Raw genomic sequence first — 20,906 nt, 5'->3', positions numbered from 1 at the left:
TAACAGCGTGTGTACATATGCATGTGTATTTGTGTGTATTCCTGTGTGGTGTTTGTATGCATGCTGCGTCTGTTTGTTGTGTGTGTGTTGATTTGTGGGAAATGATGTCTGCTCCCTCTGCTCTTCTGAGAGTGTTTGTGTTTGTGTGTGTGTGTGAGAGAGTGAGACAGAGGCGGTGTGTGTAGCCTATAGGCCTGTTTAGCTGAGAAATCACAGGTTAGGAGGCAAGGGAGAAGCATGCAGTCAGGAGTCGTACTTAACAGTCAAACATCATTAAAATCTTCTCTGCTCCTTTGTGTGTGTGTGTGTGTGTGTGTGTGTGTGTGTGTGTGTGTGTGTGTGTGTGTGTGTGTGTATCCATTGTGTGTGTATGTGCATCTCTGGCGGTTCATGTTTATGACAGTGCCATGTTTTTTGTTTTTCTGTGATGTTAAGCTTACTTTATTTTGTGTTTTTCTACTTGACAGTGACAGGGCTGTCATGTGAAAACAGATTTTAAAAGATGAAACAATAAATGAGCTCAGAAAGATACAATTCAGTATCAGTATTGCAGATAGATACATGATGATAATAATACACGAAACCACAGTCACACATGCAGCACAGTCACGAGGGAGGGGACGTTCACCCCTTCAGGCAGCTGATTGTCAGCATATATCTTGCGGCACGATGGCACACACACACACATATACACACACATATACACACATGCATGTTTCACTCTGAGTAATTGTCGTCTCATCAAAGTGCTGATAGATGTTGTTCACCAGGTTGATTAGAGAGAGGGAGATAGGAATGGAGCCAGCAACAAAAAGCAGGAAAAGAAGTGAATCACAGAGGAAGAGACATTAAAATATGAATGGAGCATCAGATACAGACAACCACCTGTGTTTTGTTTTCATAGTTGTGGTCATCATTCATATCAATTCAGAGAAGGTTTTACTCACTGACTTCACTCGTGATGCATAGAGAGAAGTCATGGCTTTAGTGGATGAAGCATCACAAATGGTCAGATGTGTTTTATACATTAAAGTCCACAGTTCAGGCTTTTTATTTTAGCCTGGAGTGGAGGGAACTATAAAGGTCGTTACCTAAACTGATTCTGCACATCTATTTATTGTTTCAACCTTGTTTGACCTAATGTACCAGGAGCTGTGGCACACACAGCACTACCTTGCAAAAGGTGATCTTACAGATATTTCAGTGACTATTATTTTTACTTCCACACAAGAGAGTGAGAGACATGTCCCCAATCAGTGGTTTCAGTCAATAAAATCTCTGTAAACAGATTTTTCTTTCTGTCCAGCCCCCATAGCTCAGATGAGAGGGGAGAGGAGCTGATCAAAATTATATGCTCATGAAGGTCGTTTTCATTTCTCACAGCTTTATGAGCAGAGGAGAGAGATTTCTTTTCCCCAGGGGCGGTTTCTCTCAGACTTCTTGTGGTGAATCCCAATTTCACCACTTGTACCCATGTTTCCCTCACTTGAGTCTTTTCCTCGCGTCTTAGTCTTGTCTACATCAGGTGCAAGGAAAAGAAGCAAGGACAGAGGAGCTGGGAAACATGTTTTGAGAGACATGAGATGTCCTTTCTTTCGATCCTTAATGTGAAGCATTCAATCACAGACTGGTTTCCGATAAAGAGGGCATGTCAGTCTGTAACAGACTTCCATGAAGAATGCATTCACGTATCCTTGGTTATACCCTCCAGACAGCCCTCTTCGCTTCTTGGTCCTCAGTCCTCAGAGCAGAAACATCCTTCCATTATACATCCTTCATTATGGTGGACTAGAATGACTTTTGAGTTGACCGAGAAGCGAGGAGCGGCAAAATAAGTAAACCGAGATACATCCATAGAGGCAAAAACCACCTTGTCCTGTGAATGTTGCAGTAAAAACATAAATGTGTTTTTATTGTTTGTTTTTTTTTTTAAAGAATTTTCTTAGACAACCATTTTGACCATTTGACTTGTCACAGCTATCAGCACTATTCCAGTTCTGTGCATTGTAACAGTCAGAAAATATAAGACAGTATACATTTTACACATGAGCAGATTGGATTTTATTATTTCTTTCTTTCATTTTTCATTGTGACTTTAAGGGAAAAAACATATTGTTGTGTGTGCTGTTAATTATTTGCTTTTTCTGTCTCATCGTTTCTGCAACAGCTTTTGAAAACTGAGTTAACCGACAGGACAGATAAGAGAGAAGGGAAAATATATCCTGGGAAAACCTAGTCAGTGTAGAGAGTGGGGGAGCCACGCAGTGCGCAGCGACACTGTGCTTCCTGCAGTCTCTGTGGGAGTGTAGGTGTATATCATATCCTGTCCACCAGCTGTCACTCAATCCACAATTCAGCTTCCCTGACACCATAATGACTGACAGCTCACATCAGTACACTATGTGTGTCTCTTTATGTGTGTATGTATATTTCTTTAGTAGGAAATATATCAGCATCCAGCTGCTTGAAGGGGTGAATTGGCCTGTGTGTTTTTGTGCATGTGTGCATGTTTATCTTTGTCAGACATTCATTCCTAATGGCAGTAGAAGGTCATTGTTATCAGTCTCATATTGCCTCTCTCTCTGTGCCAGTCATCACTCTGTCTGTCTAAAGGGACTCGGATCAAATGAGACATCAGCACAGTTATTTTTATGTATGGTTTTATTTTTTTTTTGGAGTGCCTGCTGTGAAAACTGCGTGTGCACACTGCCACACAAGGCACAGTGGAATCAAAATATAGATAGCTTTTTATCTCAGGATCTGTGTCTGGGTTTGTGACTATAGTGTACTTCCTTACATTCAAAGCTTTGATTTTTTTATTTTTTTTAGTTTGGGCTCAACAAGTCTTCAACACTTCTGTATCTAATTTCCTTTCATTCCCATGCACAGGTTTTAGTTTTATTAATTTTGTTCATGAGGTACACATGACATCATTAAAGTCTGCGTCTGCTGCACATACAGCTCTAATCAGTGAAATGGGTGTAATCAGTAAAAGCTTTCTTCACCTTCAGTACTAAACTCAAGGTTACTTCAAAAGACCAAAAGGATGGAAGCAGTTTTACAATGAAGCACCATCTGGAGCAAGTTGAGCTGTGGAGTAACATCCAATAAACCATTTGTGCCAACTGATTTCTCTGCAGCATCAATTATGGCGACAACAAACCTTTTGGAGATTTACCTTGTGTGTTCCTTTTTGAATTCTGAGTTTAATGTCGATAGCTGAGTTCCTCGTGATCAGTGTGGGGTGTGTGTGAAAGAGAGGTGAATTGTAATTACAGGTAGATGAGTGTTGTGAAGTGTTGCTTAGTGTAAAATACCTTGTGAGGGACTTTAACAGTATTTTTAAATACTGCAGGGGAGTTCAGGCTAAATCCAGGTAGTTTCACATAAGGGGCAATTTTGTCTGGACATGAGCAGAAGTGCAGTTGCTCTTTGATCCCTTGTGTCTTTGACGTTTTGCTTGAGGGTGGGTCTGTTTTTAAAAAAATTCACTTCAATATACCTTTGAGTTTATTTGCAGCCCCCTCCACTCCACAGTATGCAGCATAATGTTCTCCATGGATATTCTTTGGTATGCAACAAATGAAAAATGCCAAATGTCACATCAGCTTTTAAGCTTTTTCATTGCATCATTGCAAAAGCAGTTTCATTATCTTTCATTCAGAGCCATTCTCACCTTGCTGAGAAAAATGAAAGAGTAAAGAGTATGTGTCTAATGTTACCAGCACTCCCTGTAATGCTTATATCACTTTTTTTTTTTTTTTTTTTTCCATTCATGCGTTAATGACTATTATACCCGTGTGAACCAGTGTAGATTTAACAGTGGAAATCAGGCTGGAGGGCACAGATGGATTACAGCAGTCTGGAGAGGGGTGATATTGGCCACATATGTATACATAAACCCAATAATGTGTGCATGCCTGAGTGTGTGTGTGTGGGTTCGTAATAGGAGATAGTAAGACTCAAGGGTTTTTATGCAGTAATCCAGGCCTCTATCTCTCCAAAAGAGAATAGACATAAGAGTTTTTCAAGAATTAGACCCCTGACCTTGATGTAGCGTGGTGTGTGTGTGTCTGTGTGAGAGCTGGGTTCCCTCACCGCGCCCCAAACCCATTTCTACCCCCTCTACCATTGCCATGACGACGGGGTTAGAGGCTAGCCCACTAGCTGAAAAAGAAAGAAGGTGCATTCTCACATAAGCTTAGATCTAAGGGCCTCAGTCTGTTTAAAATGCATTCCTCTCTTTTGTTGTTGTTTTTTCTGCTGGAATGTGTTCCTCTTTTTTCACTTTGCATCCATGCTGGTAAATGCCATGAGACTTAATTTTTTCCCTGTAGGTTTTTATACTTGTCAGCAATTATCGTTCATTCCATTTCTCATTCATGCCTTTTGCTCTTGAGTCGTTTGTTTTTAGCTACGTCCCTTGAAATCGCTCAGAGCACTCAGCTTTGTGCATCTTCCACTAGAATTAGCAAACAAACTGCAACATGCTGATTTTTGCCAGAATTAACACTCCGCCCCACTGTAATGTTTATCGTAAATACCTGTGGCTCTTCCACATGCAATGGTGCGGTTGTTTTCTGTTGTGAAGTGATTATGTTCAGCTAACTCTTAACATGACTGAAAACTGAGTACAGTGTCTGTATTAAAGTCATTACCTGTATTTTACATCTGTAAACTGTGCACAGACACAGTGAAAAGAATACTGCAAGTTTGGCCAGCTGGACAAACTAATAAAAATAGAAAATAACCAATTCAGCACAGAATAGACTACAAAGCAAAAGCATGAACCCCACACACACACACACACACACAGTCGAGAGCGTGCTAAAAAAAATGGGTGTGTGTGCATAATATATGTATAAATATGTGCATATATTTCGATTTTCTCCCCATTATCATCTCTTTCATTTATTTTCCTTTTAGGTGGTCCATTTTTTCTCCATCTGATGGTGAGAGATAGCTGTGTGAGTTTTAACTTGGGGACAGTGTGCTGATGTAATCTAATATGGCCACTGTAGGGAGAAAAGCGGCTTAAGTCTATGCTGGTGTAAATTAAGTGATCACACATATTCACACGTGCACACACACCCCTAGCCCCTATAGCCTATTTCCTGACTCCCCTCCACCAAAGCAAAGTGTACAGTAGACCCCCATTATAATTACATCTAAGCCTTCCTTTATGCTAACAGTGATCATATCTCTGGTAATCTGGCATGACTTTCTCTCCAACTCATCTCTCTCCCAAAATAGGGCCCCATCCATTAATGGTCCCACTCATGCAGAGCTCACACATATGCGCTACATGGATGAATGTACGTGAACAACCATCCCGCATGTGCACACAGACAGACACACAAAAATCACGTTTCCTCTCTTCGCCCCCCTGGGGAAACAAAGTCCTGCATCAGCTGCTAAATTGCCTAAACTCTCATCTGCTAATGGGCTACCTGTCTTCCTGCACGTCTGCCGTGCTGTCTACATTAATGAGTTTTTGTTGTCTGTCTGTCTGTCTGTGTCTGTGCCTTCCTGAATGTCTGATGTGTTTATTTATACTGGTTCTGTCTCTGACTACTTCTGCCGCCTGTCTGCTTCTGTTCCTCTCCCAAGGTCTGCCGACAGATTCATAAACCTGATGGTGTCTTTGTTTTGCTATTCCATATTATTGCTGTCTTGATGGACCCAGGCTTTCAATATATACTTTCAAATGTAATATGATTATGTTGTGCTATGTTGCTATTAAACCCACAGGAAATACACAACAAAGTAAATAAGGGACCTGCCACATTCTAGTTCTATTTCAGTATTTTCCCTGCCACAGCTCTTGGCTGATATATATGAACCATAGCAAGAATAGCGAAAGTACTAGTTAAAGGTACAGTAGCAATATCACAAATAGTTTTACTAGAAAGAGTAGTAAGAGCAGTAAATACCAGAAATACGAATTATAGCGGTAGCAGAAGTACCACAATGGTTTTCTACTATCAGAAAAAGTACTGCAGAAATACTGTATAGCTTGTAGTAAATGGCATATATGTAGCACCTTTGGAAGTATTATATCAATAAATGTAACTAACAGAGGAAGAGAGAAGAGAGTGAAAAAACAACATTTGCAAAATCATCAAAAGCATGATTACAAGCTGTAGTAAAAGTATTTGTAGCAGTATTCATACTGATAATAACAGTAGCTGTAGTAACTGGGGTAATAGTAGTTATTGAATGGAAGACAAGTTGTATAAGTGTTATTGTAGTATTGCAGGTAGTGGTAGTATAGTAGTACTAACAGTACAAGTGGTATTTGTAACAATATTAATAGTAGGAATATATTATAGTACTGTAGTAATAGTGGTTGTAATGCTAAAAGTCACATCAGTCATATTTGTAGAAAATGACGCATACTGATATTTGTATTACTGATCATAGCAACAGCAGTCGAAGTGCAGTCATCTACAGTAAGTGTGTAAAAATCTTTTAATTGTCTCTAATAAAAGTAAATCTAATGAGGTTTTTGAATTACACCAGTAGTGGTACTATAAGTAGGCCAATTAGCAGTACTGAAAATGACCTTTTACTGTTACTAGCAGTAGTTGTAGTACTCTTTAAATGGAGTTACTGCTTGTGTAGTTGATGATGAAGATGAAAGACTTTACTTTCCACATCAACAGGCCAAAATAAGGATGAGATGTTACTAAGGCAACCAAGGACTCAGCGTAGTGGGGGTACAAGAGTAGCATACATCTAGTCATTGTAGCAGTACTAGTAATGTCATAGTTATTTTCACCTTTTCGGAGCTCTTATCTGTCCTTCGTCTCTGTTTCCCTCTCCCTGTAACAGGAGAGTGTGTCTGCCAGTTTTGCACACACAGACTGTGTAGTTGTGTTAAAGTCATTAGGGGAAGATGTTTCCTACTAAAATAGGCATTCAGAACATATTGTATAAAGTGTACAAAGATCCCCTGAGAGGAATTTCACTTCAAAATGAACATAGTATTGATTCAGATAGATGGATACTAGGCTATTGTATATTTGACATATACTATTTCCTTAATATGTCAGAAAATGATAAAGATCATCTTCTCTATGTTTGTCTGCCTTTGTCAAATCATTTTTTATTGTATGTCTATTTTTCTGTCTCTGTCAATGTGCCCCTCTGATGTCAACCTATTCCATGAACCATATCATAAATAGAGCCCCACTGACATTTCAATTTGCCCTATAAGTACACACACACACTCTCTCTCTCACACACACACACACCAAGTTCATTGTTGAACATCAGTTCAGTGGCAGGCCTCCTATAGGTTTCCACGGAGACAAGGAAAAGCAATAACTGCACACTTGACCCTTCTGCTCTTTTATTGGCCTCTTCTCCCCTTCACACACAAACACACACACTCACACATCTCAAATCTAATCTGGAAGAGTGGCCGTCCATGGCGATATTCCTCCATCATCCCCTGAGGATTGGAGAAGAGATGCAGGAGAGGCGAGGGGGAAGTTAATAATTTTGTCTTGCTGTGACCCAGAGATGATATGATCGATTGTTCAGCTCTTGTAGTCTCTTCATATCACACACACATGTAGCCAGGTGGCAACACGCTGCTCACCCAGATCATCAGTTCACCATCCGTCCTACCACTTTGAGTCTGTTCACACATTCAACAACTATCAACTATCAGTTCAACAACAATTTACTGAAACTTTATGATTGTGAGGGATGATGAAAAGAGAGGAAGGTGAACTGTGGGCAAAAGGGAAAAGCACGTGACTGAGAGAAAAACTAGTCAGTGAGACAGAGAGAGAAAGATTGAAGGGAAATATTAGGAGGAACGACAGGCTAGCCTTAGCGACAAGGCTGTTTACTGTTTATTTTAGTCTCCAGTCTCATTTCTCTTCATATTGGCGGAGTCGAGATCATTTCCTTTCGCTGTTTATTCCTGTGTGGATTTCTGTGTTTTGTGCACACTTGTATTTGTGTATGTGTGTCCTCTGTTTACCTCATCTACAATCATCTATCTGCACTCAGTCTTTCCACAATCACCAGTTGTTATGGTGTCTTCACATAGCATCAAGGTCCCAGTGTGGGAGTTCCTGTTTTTCCTCCTTTGCCTAAACAAATAGCAGTTCAGTAGATCTCATATGTGAGCACAGACTATTTCCAGCAGTTAAAATGTAGACTGCATAATGAAAGTTATGTGGATAAATAAAAGCTAAATTAAGCATTTTAGACTTTATTGTGTATCATCCACATTCTTCTAGCCTCTCAAATCATGGATTCAAACAATCGGGGTGTCAATATGACCTAAGAAACGTGATTGTAATCATTATCTCACCCACAGCCAGCTGTTGAGTACAGTGTGTAAACGAACCATGCAAATGTTCAGTGAGATTTATTTCCATGTTTTACAGCCCAGATTTCCCTCAGGTGTTCTTCTTTGTGCAAACAGAAATGTGAAGCTTTGAAATCTAAAATATGTTTTGTTTGTGTAGACAGTATATGAATGTGTGTGTTTGTGCATTAGACATTATTACAAGCCTTCCTCCAGAGTGACCACACTCAAAAGCTAAAGCACAGTATGAGAACAATAAGAGCTTTCTCATGATGGTTTCTGCCTCTTGGTAATCAGGTCAGGGTCGATTGGATTGTTTTATGTGCGTGTGTGCGTGCGTGCGTGCGTGTGTGCGTGTGTGTGTGTGTGTGTGTGTGTGTGTGTGTGTGTAAGCACACAGTGGTGCTTCCCTGAAGTGCTGCCTTCTGTGACATAGGTATATATTTTTGCATGTCCATATCTTTTGTTTTTTGCATGAGTGGCTCTGATCTGTATCTTAGATTATTATTGATTATTATACTACTATTATTATACTACTTTTGTATTGTAGAGTCTATATAATGTACTTACAAATATGTTTATTTATTTCTATCAAATTTCTGTGTGATTAACCTGACTAAATGAAAATTAAATAGACATGCAGTGCATCGAGTCTGTTTCCATGTGAATGCACTGTATAAGCTACAGTAAATGTGATGAGTCTCCAAATGATGTCATGTTTTTCTCTGCTTGCTTGCGCTTTGTGCAGTTCTCTAAGGAGAAGTACCTGCTGGAGTCTCCCCCTGAGAAGCTTCGTAAGGAGCTGGAGGAGGAGCTGAAACTGAGCCCTGCTGACATCAGGAGCCATGGCTGGTACCATGGACACATACCCAGAGAGGTACACACACGTACACATACTGTATAATACAATGTACATCCTACATACATGCACAGCAGAATACATTATATTAGTCAAGACACAGGATGCACACATACTTTCCAAAGCACACTGCCTGTGTATATTATGTCCCAGCACACACACTCAAGTGGCCCTTTAAAAATATTAATTAGAATTGATAAATTGATAAATTTATAAAACACTAGTGCCTAAAGTCTGCTTGGTTCATTTTCGCATAAGCATATGCTGCTTTTTGTAGGTTTATGTCATTGTAAAATGCATACTTGCTATACCTGAATACCTGGAAAAAAATCTACAAGAGTCAAACTGATCTGAAATAATCATCAGTCGCAGCCCCCAGTTTAAGGCTGTTTGGATTAAACTGAATCATTGCTACACACCGAACTTTCATTAGCAGCAAAAGAAAAAAACAATGTGTTGCTGCTGTGGTTTATATTTCAATCCCCAGCGTTTCATAATCCATTAAAAAAAAAAACCTGAATTAAATGATATAAAAGTAGAAGCATAATAGTATTTGTGTGTGGGTTGATGTGGTTGTCAACCGAAAGTGTTAGTTGAGCGATTGCTTGGCCAAAGTCTCTGGCTTTGAAAGCACAGTTTAAATGCTTTACACACAGAATGACACTGATTAATGAATCCCATCATCTGTCACAGCTCAGTAGAAATTGCTTTAGCGTTCAGAAGGAGGGAAACTCTGCCAAACAGACAGCTGCGTGTGTTGCTGATGTCCGCAATTGAATTTCACAGCTGGTGACTAAGACTCAGACACACACAACAGACCGTGCATCCACAAACGCACATGGAGGGTACTTGTTCATAGACACAACCTCTGCCTCTCGATCAACCTCTGCTTCTCACACACATGCGCACACAACAGACACAGATTCAAATCAGCCATCTGTGAGTCTTTCCTCTTTTAATTTACATAAAATAGTTAATTATTCATAGATTTGTCCCTGTCTATGCTTTGGGAAACCCTGAACCCCCCAGTAACCAAAACAGTACTTAGTGATTACACCTCCGTCACACTCTCTTGTGGTCACGTATTATACATAAGCACCCGGAAATCCCATCCTTCCCTCCAGCTCATTTTCTTCATCCTGTGCAGTAAACACTTGCAGTTTTTGCACTGTGGACCACTGTGTCTGTCCTATAAATAACACTGATCATAAATTCTGTTTCAAACTGTCAGATTAAAAAAAAAAACACAGCTACAGAAAGTCACCACAACAGGAATATGTTTATTAATGGATGAGATAAGAGGGTCCTGCACCTGGTTTGAGATTTGAGCTGTGTATATACTGCCTCCTGCTGGTTGGTGGCACTTCAGGCTGCCTTGAAAATTTTAGGCCTTGTTTCCTGGACTGAGCAGATTTAAAACTTTCCACCTCAGCAGTCTCCTTTCATGTACTTTTAAAGGGAATACTGCTCAGTTTGAAATATGTTTCTCTTTTACTACATGGCTTCTAAATCAATATTTGTGATCTCTTCCCAGTAAAACAAGAGGCACATCTGCAGTGTTTGGAATCAACACGATGTACAGCCTGAAGCTGTTCTATTGAGCATGAATAGGAGATTGCTTTTCTGGATTATTTGTTTTGTCAATAAATTCAAAATGAGTTTCAATTTTACAATTGTGTTGAACTCAATAAAACGTATCCTCAGAAAGCCATTCCGGCTATCGTCACTGGCATTTTATCCGTCATTGCCAAATCAATGTCTGTGCATGGCAGAGGCAGCTTGGCAGTGAGAGAGATAGTTGGTTCAGCAACACAAACTGCCCTAAGGTATAATCATGATTCTCTAAATTCAATTATTCAGCAGTCATAGTGTCACAAACAAAATGTTCACACACATGCTGTAGCTCAGTGATTCATGTTTGCTCTTTTAGTATTTGAGCTTTTTTTGTCTGTTTTTACTAACTTTAATCCATTTGCGTTTTTTTTTTTTTTTTTTTTTTTTGTCTAGGTGTCAGAGACTCTGGTTTTGCGTAATGGAGATTTCCTTGTGCGTGATTCCCTGACCAGTGACTTCATACTGACCTGTCGATGGGATAACGAGGTGTTGCATTTCAAGATCAGCAAAGTCCTGGTCAAATCCAATGAGACCAAGGTATTCAGGTTTTACTGACCATCTGTTTCATCAGTACTATGCCGCTATTATCTGATCTACTTATATGTGATGTATTTTACCTTCCTGTTCAATGTACTCTCATCTTTTTATTCTGTAATTTTAAATTAAATCATGTCGTGCTTTGCATTTGCATTATATTCCAATATCTGTAGGTCTAGAGAATATTTTATTGTTTTGTTGTCTATCCTCTTAACATTATTAGTCACATTTGTGTTCACACTGAATCTGGATTCCCTCTGGACGTCACTGGACTATATATTGTATATTGTGTAGTGTTCACTTTTCATTTCACTTCAGCTCAGCACCATACTTGACTGGACATATTTTTACATTACTATTTAAACTTGTCTTGTGTGCAATTCAGGATCCATCCTCCATGCCTGTTTTCCCTTATTGTCCCTGGTGACAGAGTTATATGTGGAGGCTAATTTTGGAGTGGGTGTGTTTCATTGACCAGTTGTGTGTCTGTTGTCTGTCTCAGCCTCCTGACCACATTAGTCTTCCTGCTTGCTGATTTCTGTTTCATTTAATTGTAGATTTTATGCAGTTATTAGAGTATTACTTACTAAAATCCATTGAAAATGGTGTGGAAATAAAAGAATTTAGGAGGAACAGCAGTTTTTTGTGTTCCTCATTCTAAGAAATTTGTAACTGCTGTGGTTACAAAACCTCAAGGGTAGGCTCCTGCTCTAGAGTGAACATACATACTTTACTTTTCCTCACTACAAAATGTTGATGCTGCAAGCTAATTACAGAATTACAGCAGTTATGCAAAAAAAAAAAAATTTAATTTTGTTCTCTCATCATCCTCAGGTGCAGTATATGTTGGAGTCTGACAGTTTTGACTCAGTCCAGGAGCTTGTGCGGTTCTATGTAGGCCAGCGCAAACCAGTCTCCCAGTCCAGTGGTGTTCACATCTACTGTCCAGTCAGCAGGACTCTGCCCTTGCGCTACTTGGAGGCCACCTTTGCACTGTCCAACAGCAAGCAAGGCTCCGCTTACTCACCGTCCAGTCAGAGAGGAGCGTACATCAAGAGAAGGAGTGTCACCATGACCGATGGGCTGACGACCGAGAAAATGATACCTCACAGGTGAGCCGGGAGAAACAGGAGTGGAGTGTTTGAGTGTTTGAGGGGTGGAAATTGAGTTCTGTCCCAAAACACAATAGCTGAGCAGTCAATAATGACTTTTTTTTTGCAGTCTTCATATTAATAGTCATTGTTTCATTCTTACTTTATGTTGTACACATGATCAGTGACTCAGACAGTCCCAGTCCAGTTGAGACACCAAAGGCACCACCAGAACCAGACCCGGAACCTGTGCCCAGCTGCAGGTTGTGTGTGTTTGTGTCTGTGACACTAGTGTAATTTCTGAGCACTAAACTAATGCACTTAGCTCCCCACATTCACAGACACCATTCACATATCCCCAAATAATGAATCAGTCTTTCCAGAGTGAAGTTGACTTGTTCACTTCTGCACTGGATTATGCAAGTTTCAAATAGTACAAAGTGTTTTGAAACTTGAATCTACAAAGGAGCAGACAAATATGTCATGTACAGTGGAATTAAACTAGAAGTATGGATAGTTGAGAAAGCCTTTAAAGGATGAGACAGAGTCATTGTCAATGACACACTGGGCTGTAGATGGCAAAGATGTCTAAATATATGGGCATGACTGGTACAAACAGCTACCAGAGCTGTTTGCATTAAAATTATGATTATCTTCTTTAAAAATCACTTCATTTTATTTTTCCCTTCACTATATTTTTCTGCTCCTGTTTTAAAGCCCTAGATATTATTTTAATTCATAAATAATAATGAAGTAAAGTAAGTATTTTACATGGTCACACCTTCTAAAATATCTTCCCCTTCTCTCACCCAGAAATCATTAGCATTTACACCCTTAACCACACCATTCCTGTCATCTGACATCCTGAGTTGCACTGCTTTGTGAGCTTCCTTTCAGTACCACGCAGACTTTTAAAACCTATCCAGATCCAAGGTTTTAACACCCTAAAATTGCTGTGTTTGCAGCCCGTCGACAATACACCATCATAAAGACGCAATGCGGAACTGTGCAATGAGCATGGACCAGATTCAGGAGTATCGCTGCCCCTTGTCACCTGTTGGGGAAACTCCGACTCCTCCGTATAGTGGTAGTAAGTGCCAGCACACAAACTCAGGCACACAAATAATTAATGCACTCTCTCTTATGTTTACAAACACAAAGAATTTACGACTCTTCTCTCTTTTATTTTTTTTTTTTAAGTTTCCAGACAGAGAACTCACTCAGGTGGGCGGGTCCTGGCTGTCGTCTCACCCTCCCCTGGTATGCGTCGTTCCAGTGACCCTCAGCTCAGTCCCTCAGCCAGTAACAACCCCCCAGAGCATCCTGCGCATAGCTCTCATTCAGCACATTCCTCGCCCGCCCATCATCCCAGCTACCAATCACATTCCTCAGAAACTGTAGGAAGCTACTGTGACCTCAGACCTTGTCCTGCTGGGCCCCCCAAACCTCCGACTAAGAGCTATGTGGAGCGATTGCGAGTGGAAGAAGGGAGGGAGGAGGGACAAAAGGAGGAAGGAGAGGGAATGTTTACTGCCCCACAGGTGGAGACCACATCCTCATTCAAGCCATCCAGGTAAAGGACACATACAGGCCCAAGACTAGACTTCCAAACTTGCATTTTATGGCGTTTGTAATGTTTTTTTTTGTGTGTTTTTTTTTACCTTATCCGGAGTACTTTATGAAAAGGACTCACAACACAAGATAGATTTGGGTTACCGCTGAGGAGGTCAGTGACAAGAGAGGAATTCATGAGCTAGTTCAATACTTTAAATGCATTAACATGCGTTGTTACATTGTCAAGCATATAGTTGACAGTTTGGATTCTGGGTGGTCCCAGAGATGCCAAATTTTCCCTTGCACATCAAAAACCACAGTATACAAACAACTATGGATTATGATAATACCGAACCTGCCTTGGCTGTATATCAAGTTACTTCGTGGGCAGACTTTCTGCAGTGTGTCAGATTGGTGGCTCAGCTGTAATGAGATCTAAAAAGTCCAAGCAAACCAAAGTTGACTATTTAAATCTATAATTTACATGTTAGTGTTTTCCTAAAGTACCATACTGGTCCCCCCAGCTGTGGCTCTGCTTTCTTTACAGTGAAGTATTTTTCTCAGCAGTTAAGTTTGGTTTGTTTAAAGTTCAACACACATGCTGACTTTTTGTCACGCAGGATACATATGAACTATAGCACACCTATGACTGAGCAGGGACAGGAAAATAGACTTGACTAAGCAGCTGATAATCCGGTGGGAAATAGCCTGAGGGAAGACTTTGTTCTGTGGTCAGAGACCCAGCAGATGCCGTGCTGTATTTTATTGGTTTACGGTGCCATGGGAGGAAACAGCACATGAGGCTTGTAAACGCTTGTAAAAATGGCCAGGTACAATGAGTGGGCAGCAGCTGCAGCGATGGAGCAGGCTGCGTCTTTGGACATCCAAGTGTCCCCTGTGACATACTGTTAACAGGACTAGGAAAAACTGGCAGCTATATATAACACGTATTTATCTGGATGGATGGATAGATAGATAGATAGATAGATAGATAGATAGATAGATAGATAGATAGATAGATAGATAGATAGATAGATAGATGTCTTTGCCAGTGCTAATGTTGTGTTGTGATTCAGTATTTTCTAATGTGGTCTAATCCAGGTATGAGTCTTGCCTTATGCCAGCTGAGAATAAGCCTCTGGAGATGTCGGTGCTGAAGAGAGTCAAAGAGCTGCTGGCTGAGGTGGATGCAAGGACCACAGCTAAACACATCACTATCGTGGACTGCAAGGTACATACCAAGCACACACATACCTGTGCATACAGGGACAGTTCAATATACATTAACAACAGCTAAGCAAATATACAAACAACAATAGGCAGGCAGGCAGGAAAATGTTAATGTGAGCATGTGAGCATATTCACAGAGAAGAAAAACCTCCACACACACACACACACACACACACACACACACATACACTCCACCTGTATCTGCAAATAACCCTCTTTTTTGACTCTTGTGCAGGTTGCTAGAATATTGGGCGTGACCCCAGAAATGCAAAGGATGATGGGAGTATCCTCAGGGCTGGAGTTACTGACACTTCCACATGGACACCAGCTGAGACTTGACCTATTAGAAAGGTGCAAATATGCATTTTCTTTCCCCCACTGACAAGTAACTCCCTCATTTAAAAATCTAAAAGTTTGACATTTTTGTTAGTGCTAAGTAGCTGAGTGCTGACATGAGAGTGAGTGTGGTCCGAACTGTTGTTTGGTTATATTTCCTCAGGTTCTACACTATGTCTATCATGATGGCAGTGGACCTGTTAGGTTGTACAGGAAGCACAGAAGAGAGGGCAGCCCTGCTCCATAAGACCATCCAATTAGCAGCAGAGTTGAAAAACAGCCTGGGCAACATGTTCGGCTTTGCTGCTGTGATGAGAGCCCTGGAGCTGCCACAGGTAAGACAGATACAGATAAATATCACATTCATTAGCATAAAAACTTCAGTTTTTTTTTTAAATTGAAATTTTGTCTCAAATGCACTTTTACATTTTGTTGTTTTATCACTCATTACTTCAGATTTCCCGCCTGGAGCAGACGTGGATGACATTGCGGCAGAGACACACAGAGGGCGCTATTCTATATGAGAAGAAACTCAAGCCTTTCATGAAAAATATGAACGAAGGCAAAGGTGAGATTCTAGTTTAAGTGAAAACTGCTGGTTTTGTGTTGTTGTGCATGTATCTTGTACATATGTGAGTTTCTGTATTTATTTACAAATCAATATTTGCCTACAGAGTCTAGTGTCCTGTCCAACATCTCCTTCCCGCACATCATTCCCGTCCTGTCGTTACTGGAGCGAGGGGTGGCTCTCGGGGAGGCCCTGGAGCCGTGGGAGAGTTCAGAGACAGGAGTTGATGTGGTCATGTACCACCTGGAGGCAGCTCGTACCATCGCACATCACGGTGGGATCTACAGAACCAACGCTGACACCAAACTACAGGGTAAGGCCAAGGGAGGAAATGTTCTCACCACATCCCTTTGTTTTGCTGTTCTGTTACAATGTGCTACTGTCATGACATCATTAGTTTGATAATGATCATGCATCTGTGGTTCCTTTGTTAATTGTATTGATCCCTAATACTTACTCATTAGTTCTCAGTTTTAGGCTATTACTGCTTTATTGAACAGTCTGTCAATAGCTATCAGTTCACATCTGTTTTCTGCTATATCTCTATTGATCATCCTGACCTCAGTCTGCTCCTTCCATCAACAGTTCTCTAAAGCAATGTGAAGATGCTTACTTCATACAGTGGTTACATTTGGTTGAAAATGTTTCAGATTTATGAATTATGTAATAAAACCATGGGAAGGAATGTATGTAGAAGCAGACATGGTCAATTCTCTGTAGTGTTATTCCAATGAACAACATTAAGGTTATATGTAACTATCTAGGTTTGCTCTTAAACTTGGGAACAGGGTGTCAAGGACAGATCTAGCTGTTTAAACAACTGTATTGTGTTTTTTGAGACTGTGAAGGTTTTGGATACAATCAGATAACTTCTATTTAACCTTTATTTCACCATGATTAGTGATTATGACTTTTCCACACCGAGTAACCTCTTCTACTCGCCCCCTCAGGTTTCCAGGAACGAGCAGAAATTTACCAGATCTTCCAAACGGAGTTTCAGATGCGTCTCCTGTGGGGCAGCCGTGGCTCTGAGGGCAGCCAATCAGAGCGTTACGAGAAGTTTGACAAGGTCCTCACGGCCCTGTCACATAAGCTAGAGCCTCTCGTGCGCCACAGCGAGCTATAGCACCAGCCCCAACACTCGCCATTGGGAAACCACCCCATCTGCGCTCACCACTCATCGTGGTATGGTCTTTTTCATCATGGAAGAGGATGTGGAAGAGTCCAGCGTGAACACTGGGGGGGGTGAGAGTGAATGAAGAGGCAGCTAAAAGAGCATGTGCGGTGAGCACTAGGACTACAGAAGACAGGTTTACTCACTTATAACATGAATTGCACTCACTGAGGACTCTGGGTATGGCGTGGAGTTGCTTCTGTTCGTCCTTGTCGACTTCCTCTATTAGCGCTAAAATATTTAAATGGCAACAGAGAAGAGACGAGCTAAATGGAAAACAAGATGGGGGAGACGGGTGACCATCTTCTCCGCTTGGTACGAACAGTAACGTGTGTACGGTATCCCCCAAGGGCCAAACAAAGCCACACAGTTTGGCTTTGCTCTAGTAAAACACAGACACTCTGTTGTTTCAAACAACTGCTGTCACATACTGTAGCAGAAATGACAACAATAACTTACATAGCTCATATAGAGATGTTTTGTCTGTGTGAGTGTGTGTGTCTGTATGCGTGCGTATGTTTACATTCCTTAATTTTGTGTCTCATTAATGTTTCATGTGTTTTTGTCTTATTTATTCATTATGATCAAAGGTTATCAGAACATTACGGACGTTGCTTCACCAAACCCATGAGAATCAGCCAGTGCTCATTCTGACGGAACCATATTTGTAAAACTTCATTAAATATGTATCAAGCAGTCCCATTGAATCCAATTAAAAATGTATCAGGCAGGCATTAATAAATGTATCAGAATGAAACATTTGCAGAAGTAATGTAACTTCAGTGTGAGGGCTTTGTGAGTTGTTAAAAACGTTGAAGACAAAGCAAATCTCCCACTGTTGTAGCTGTTTGACAGGAGTTTAATATTAAAATAAACGCTATGAGACAGCGGAAAATTTGGACATTCGCTTTTTAAAGCAATGTTTCACTTAGTATAGAGACATTTATGAACATGCTTCAGCCATGTGGATCTGTAGTTTATCAATTTACAGAAACAATGCAAATGGCATGCAGCTTTAAATGTTCTACAAAGTAAAATGTTGCTTTAAACTAACTGGAACAGAAAGATTTGTCAAACTTGAGAAATATACATGATGCTTCAATGAATGTATTTCCTGTCTGTGGATAAACCTTCAGGACACTTGACAGATGAAAACAATCTTACATTGCTCATCTTTTTGCAGTTTAAAAATCTGAATCAATTAATGGCATGAACCTACAGAGAATGTTTTGGGTTGTATGGTTTTGAATTTGTGTTGAGGTAGATAGAGCTTAACCAATCTGTATCATTTTATTTCACTGGGATCGCATTTTAGTTCAGTGTTAAATAAGAGTGTTAAATTTGCAGTATGAGAGCCTGAGAGGACTGGAACCAAGTCTGAGACCCCTGAAGAGCAGACCCACATTCAGAATGTTTTAAAAAGTCTTACATGTTGTTTTTTTTTAAAAACTCTTTATCCTATGTTCTTCCTAACATTTTGTTATTCAAACAGATGAAAAAATGAAAGTCATATCAGATATCGGTCAAATTATTCAAAAAAAATGGTTGTTTGATTGTCCCACTATCCTAAGCCACATTTCTGTACAGATCAGCTGTATAGACCAGTTCCCACTGTTGTGCAACAGGGGGCGATCTTTAGTCAGTGAAAAACACTGAATCATGAATTGTAATGCAATGCAACAGGAAGACAGACACATGAAAAACATTTGTGTGTGTTTTGAAATGAAGAGGATGCCTGCTGGTTTAGGTTTGAGATCTGCTAACTGAAAGAGCGATGATGGAATAAGTTTTTGTTTGTGCTCTTTTGGATGCTGTACAGGGATGCTCTGTGTGTGGATTCTCCTGTTCGATGTTAATAGGACTTTATGAGATGAACTTGAAAAGCAAAAAGACAAATGACTTGGGACTGATCTCATGTTTTTTTTACGTACTGTACATAGAAATTCACTTTTTTTCAAATAAAATAATTGCTTGTGTCAGTGAGTTTTATTCTTTGTTGGGACATAATGTGATGTGCATGTGATACACTGTTTGAATAGTTTTCACTTTAACTTTGCTAAGAAAAGTACATTTCTACTATTACATTGCTGCTCCAACTCCTAAAAAGCTGTTTTAGAACTGAATCAGTGTAAACAGTTAAATAGTCCTGAAGGAGCCATTCTCTTACAATGCACACACGTAGCCAGCAGGGGACAGCATTTCACCATCAGATGACCATTCTCATGCAGGTTTTTGATTCATCCTTGCAATTCCACATTTCTTGGACCATGGGCACTTTAGCTACTCTCTTAATGTTTTTTTTTTAATGTTTGTTATAAATGAAAATCTGCACGATCTTCAGTGTCACTGAAAATGTGGACTGAGCAGGCGTGTGGTGCGAGGCGTCACGCATTGTTTTGCAGACAGGTCCATGGCGATGACAGTGGGAGGGAGACAAAGACAGATGGACTCTGTGTGTGTGTGTGTGTGTGTGTGTGTGTGTGTGTGTGAGTGAGTATCCATTAACTTTAAGTGTGTGTTTGCATGTGACCGTACATGTGTTTGTGTATCAGTGTGTGCTTGTCAACATGTGTGTGTACGTGTGCCACAGCACAGATGTTGCAGGAACACTGCTGTGGCTTTTGATGGTGGTGTTGGTGGTTGGGTGGGGGTGGGTGGGGGTGTGGGCGTATGGGGGGGGGGGGTGGGGGTTCTGGGTGCAGGTGAAACATGTCATGTAAAAATAGAAAGTGGAAGAATGAATTCATTTATGAAATTACAAAACCTGTGGTGTACAACAGAAAGGAACAATACAAATGGAAAAGAACTGAACAGATCGGCACATGATCTGCCACAATAGAAAATTATCATTCGCTCTGCTCTTTGTCTCCCCTTTCCATACAGTTCCATAGGCGTAACATGTTATGGATGTAATCTCTAAGAGGATTCTCTCTGCTTGGTATCATGGTACATGTTAATTTCAGGTCTTTATTTTCCTTATTGAAACAGTCCCAAGATCTCCCAGACCTGCCAGCCAGCCATCCAGCCAGCCAGCCAGCCAGCCAGCCAACCGTCATCAATTCACCCCTAATCTCTCCCCCCAGTTCTTTTATAGTTAATCCATTGTGTGGGTCATTGTCATCTGATCATGTGTGACCCTGGCTATGCTATAGCTGGTGCCTGGCACTGTACCGTTGACTTCTGACATCCAGCTACAGGCAGATATTTGTAGTGAGGTGAAAACTTAACTTGTGGAAGTCTGGCTGTGGATTTGCTTGATTTGGAAGATTTATTAAAATCAAAAAGTGTCTATAATAATTAAGATTGAATTTTGGTTAAGACATATATTAGCTTAGGAACAGCAGTGTGTCTAAGTAGAGAAATAGCCTTGATTGTCATGTCAGAATCACCAAAACTTGTGCATAGAATATAATATTATCTAATTAAGGGCCCCATATTGAGAGGGAGCAAACTGAAGAAGCTGTAATTTCTATTTCTAAATGTTTCAAATAGTAACACTGGCACCATAGTAATGGGCATTGAGCTTTTCCCACACAGCTATTTCGCATCATCTTTGACTGGATATTTATTTTAAAAGGGTAAAATTTCTCAAAAGCATCTTGCTTCAAAATTGA

General features: G+C 40.4%; 1 protein-coding gene across 2 annotated transcripts in view; it reads left to right on the top strand.

Moving 5' to 3' along the window:
* sh2d3ca (SH2 domain containing 3Ca) overlaps nucleotides 1–19,271 on the top strand; it is a 46,184-nt gene extending 26,913 nt beyond the window's left edge. The window contains exons 5-16 of one of the 2 annotated variants that reach the window (XM_026296839.2): nucleotides 9,078–9,206; nucleotides 11,196–11,339; nucleotides 12,174–12,451; nucleotides 12,616–12,693; nucleotides 13,396–13,520; nucleotides 13,631–14,003; nucleotides 15,086–15,215; nucleotides 15,450–15,565; nucleotides 15,714–15,885; nucleotides 16,007–16,118; nucleotides 16,225–16,431; nucleotides 17,069–19,271. In XM_026296839.2, coding sequence (XP_026152624.1) covers nucleotides 9,078–9,206; nucleotides 11,196–11,339; nucleotides 12,174–12,451; nucleotides 12,616–12,693; nucleotides 13,396–13,520; nucleotides 13,631–14,003; nucleotides 15,086–15,215; nucleotides 15,450–15,565; nucleotides 15,714–15,885; nucleotides 16,007–16,118; nucleotides 16,225–16,431; nucleotides 17,069–17,244 — 2,040 coding nt within the window. In that variant the 3' untranslated portion in view covers nucleotides 17,245–19,271. The remainder of the gene's footprint in view (nucleotides 1–9,077; nucleotides 9,207–11,195; nucleotides 11,340–12,173; nucleotides 12,452–12,615; nucleotides 12,694–13,395; nucleotides 13,521–13,630; nucleotides 14,004–15,085; nucleotides 15,216–15,449; nucleotides 15,566–15,713; nucleotides 15,886–16,006; nucleotides 16,119–16,224; nucleotides 16,432–17,068) is intronic. The other variant, XM_026296840.2, reaches the window with a different exon arrangement.
* The last annotated feature ends 1,635 nt before the right edge of the window (nucleotides 19,272–20,906 follow it).

This window comes from Mastacembelus armatus, chromosome 12 (genome assembly GCF_900324485.2).
Source record: "Mastacembelus armatus chromosome 12, fMasArm1.2, whole genome shotgun sequence".
Taxonomy (NCBI): Eukaryota; Metazoa; Chordata; class Actinopteri; order Synbranchiformes; family Mastacembelidae; genus Mastacembelus; species Mastacembelus armatus.
This window is presented reverse-complemented; position numbering and strand designations above follow the sequence as displayed.